Below are 3,676 nucleotides of genomic sequence, written 5' to 3' on the forward strand. Positions count from 1 at the left end.
CAGTTACACATGCAACTAGTATGTTCTACCCCATTTTGAATGACATAAGTACGAAAAACAACAGAGTAACATGTCATGTTGCAACATATTATTTATTAAAACAGTTGAAATTATTCTAGTTTATAATCAAACCCAATCACCCTGGTATCCAATAGTCCCATCCAAAAGCCTTGTATGTAATAATAACACTTGTTTTGATTGTTATCATCTGCAGAGAGTAGATTTCCTTCCCAACAGAGACCATATTAACCAGTCCATGGTGCTGGCTTCAGGGAACAGCTCTTCTCATCCTGCGTCCTTCATCCTGCTTGGAATCCCAGGCCGGGAGAGTTTCCAGTTTTGGATTGCCTTTCCGTTCTGTGCCATGCATGCTGTGGCTGTTGTTGGAAATATCACTCTCCTCCATGTAATCAGAATTGACCACACCCTGCATGAGCCCATATACCTCTTTCTGGCCATGCTGGCCATCACTGACCTGGTCCTCTCCTCCTCCACTCAACCTAAGATGTTGGCCATATTCTGGTTTCATGCTCATGAGATTCAGTACCATGCCTGCTTCATCCAGGTGTTCTTCATCCATGCCTTTTGTTCTATGGAGTCTGGGGTGCTCATGGCTATGGCCCTGGACCGCTACGTGGCTATCTGCTTCCCACTCCGACACTCTAGCATCCTGACCCCATTGGTCGTGATCAAACTGGGGACCATCATGATGCTGAGAGGGCTGCTGTGGGTGAGCCCCTTCTGCTTCATGGTGTCTAGGATGCCCTTCTGCCAACACCAAGCCATTCCCCAGCCATACTGTGAGCACATGGCTGTGCTGAAGTTGGTGTGTGCTGATACAAGCATAAATCGTGGGTATGGGCTCTTTGTTGCCTTCTCTGTGGCTGGCTTTGATATGATTGTCATTGGTATGTCATACATGATGATTTTGAAAGCTGTGCTTCAGTTGCCCTCAGGTGAAGCCCGCCTCAAAGCTTTTAGCACATGTGCCTCCCATATCTGTGTCATCCTGGCTCTTTATATCCCAGCCCTTTTTTCTTTCCTCACCCACCGCTTTGGCCATCATGTGCCCTGAGTTGTATACAACCTGTTTGCTAATCTCTATCTACTGATACATCCCATGCTCAACCCCATCATTTATGGAGTTAGAACCAAACAGATCAGGGACAGGGTTATCCAAGGATGTTGTGGAAACATCCCCTGAGCAAAGGGTCAGTGTATACCCATCACTTACATTGCCCCACTAATGTGGGAACATTAATGAACATTTGACAGGCAATTACTTATTATCACTAAGTCAGCTCTGTAAATAACTGGCTCAGAGGTAAGCAACCCTCTAGAGGCAAGAGAAACAATTTTCAGGGTATCTAGAAAAGAGATACCTGAGAGATGTGATGGATAAGAACAACTTTGTTGACTACATATTCATCATCACATGGAAACAATAAAAGTAGTTTTACCTATTAAATCAGTGAATATTTTAAAAGAATGTCATCTCCCACAGATGATTAAGGTAAAAAAGTTGTTTTTACACTGTCAGTAGAAGTAGGTACACTTTGCTTAAAAGAAATTTAGAAATTTATGTCAAATAATTTAAAAGTACATATATTTTCTTCATCTGAGAATATGTTTATAAAAATAAAGTGCATATGTACAAAGACATGCAAAAAATCATGCCTTATAAAAATAAAATATAAAATGATTCAAATATTGTCCTATAAGATTACAGATGAAGCAATACTCAATTGAATATCAGGTGCCATTTAACTATTTTATTTGGAAGGACTATCTGAAAATTTGACAAATAAGCAAAATATAATCTTAAATTGAAAAGAAAAACTATTGCCCATAAGGCTTGATGCCAATTCTAAACTGGAATGCATACGTAAAGAAAGGAATTCAGGAAATATATCCAAATGATAAAAAATAGCTGCTTGGAGTAGTGATGCTTATGGCATTTTCATTATATTTTTATACTTTAGTGTATTTTTAAATTTAATTTAACCATGTTTTTATTGATACAAAATGATTTTACATATTTAAGTGATTCAGTGTGATGTTCACCTAGTACTTATCACAAGATGGCTTTTGCAGGTCCAGGTCCATTTTTATCTCATTTCTCCAAAATTGAATACAATACTACACCTCTCAGTCCCAAGGACTTCTTTTATCACCCTACAGAATTAGAATTGTAAAGGATATTGTCAGATAAGATAAATTTGTTATACAGATAGCAAATTGTCTTCCAGTCATTTGTTTAATGAAAAATAAAATATTTGTAACATTTTAAATTTCTATTCAAGTACTATATTGAGCAATTACTCTTCACCTAGCATTCTGCCAAAAGGTGGGGATAGAATAGGGAACAAAATAAACTGACAAACAAAACATCTAATTTGCATGATTTCCACCCAAAATCAAAACAATGAATACCTGCAATTCCAGCCCCAATATAGACATTAATTAGTTAAGCTGTATTACTCTATCATGATTGTAAGTAAACTTAAATATTCTGAACCAATGAAAATAGATGACTAACTTCATTATAACATGAAGAATCCTTATGTCCAAAATATAAAGCATATGACTAACTCAAATGTGCCTGTAGTTGATATGACTTGGACCTGGCTCCCCTCCAAATCTGTTGAAATGTGATCCCCAGTGTTGGAGGTGGGGCCTAGTGGGAGGGATTGGATCATGGGGACAGACCCTTCATGAATGGCTTAGCACTATCTCCTTGGTGATGAGTGAGTTCTTTCTCAGTTAGATCATGCGAGATCTGGTTATTTAAAAGAGTCCTAACTGGGCTCAGTGGTTCACACCTGCAATCCCAGCACTTCGGGAGCCAAGGCAGGCGGATCGCGAGGTCAAGAGATCAAGACCATCCTAGACAACATATTGAAACCTGGTTTCAACTAAAAATACAAAATTAGCTGGACATGGTGGTGCACGCCTGTAGTCCCTGCTACTTAGGAGGCTGAGGCAGGAGAATCGCTTGAACTGGGGAAGCGGAGGTTGCGGTGAGCAGAGATCATGCCATTGCACTCCAGCATGGGCAACATGAGTGAAACTCCGTCTCAAATAAATAAATAAATAAATAAATAAAAAGTCCAGGACCTCCCCCTCCCCCTTCTCTCTCTCATTCCCACTCCTGCCATGTGATGTACCAGCTCCTCCTTTGTCTTCTGCCATGATTGCACACTTCCTGAGTCCTCACCAAAAACAAGCTGGCACCATGCTTGTGCAGCCTGCAAAACTGTGACCTAATTAAACTTTTCTTTATAAATAACCCAGCCTCAGATATTTCTTTATAGTGATGCAATGGACTAACAGAGGAAATTGGTACCAAGTGTAGGGTAGTTGCTGTAAAGATACCTGAAAATGTGGAAGCTGCTTTGGAACTGGGTAATGGGCAGAGGTTGGAAGAGTTCAGAGAACTCAGAAGAAGACAGGAAGACAAGGGAAAGTTTGGAACTTCTTAGAGACTGGTTAAATAATTGTGACCAAAATGCTGATAGGAATATGGGCAGTGAAGTTCATATGAACTTGAAGTGAAGAAATGAACTAAGTCCACATGAACTTGAAGTGAAGTGAAGAAATATGGACAGTAAAATCCAGGCTGATGAGTTCTCAGATGGAAATGAGGAAGCTATTGGGAGCTGGAATTAAGGTCATT

The 3,676-nt window shown here is 39.7% G+C and overlaps 1 protein-coding gene across 1 annotated transcript; it reads left to right on the forward strand.

Moving 5' to 3' along the window:
• Nucleotides 1-256: 256 nt before the first annotated feature.
• Nucleotides 257-1,204, forward strand: LOC100448106 (olfactory receptor 52R1). The gene is given in 1 exon segment (XM_002822144.2): nucleotides 257-1,204. A coding segment is annotated over 1 exon segment (948 nt).
• Nucleotides 1,205-3,676: the final 2,472 nt, after the last annotated feature.

Source organism: Pongo abelii, chromosome 9 (assembly GCF_028885655.2).
Source record: "Pongo abelii isolate AG06213 chromosome 9, NHGRI_mPonAbe1-v2.0_pri, whole genome shotgun sequence".
Classification (NCBI taxonomy): Eukaryota; Metazoa; Chordata; class Mammalia; order Primates; family Hominidae; genus Pongo; species Pongo abelii.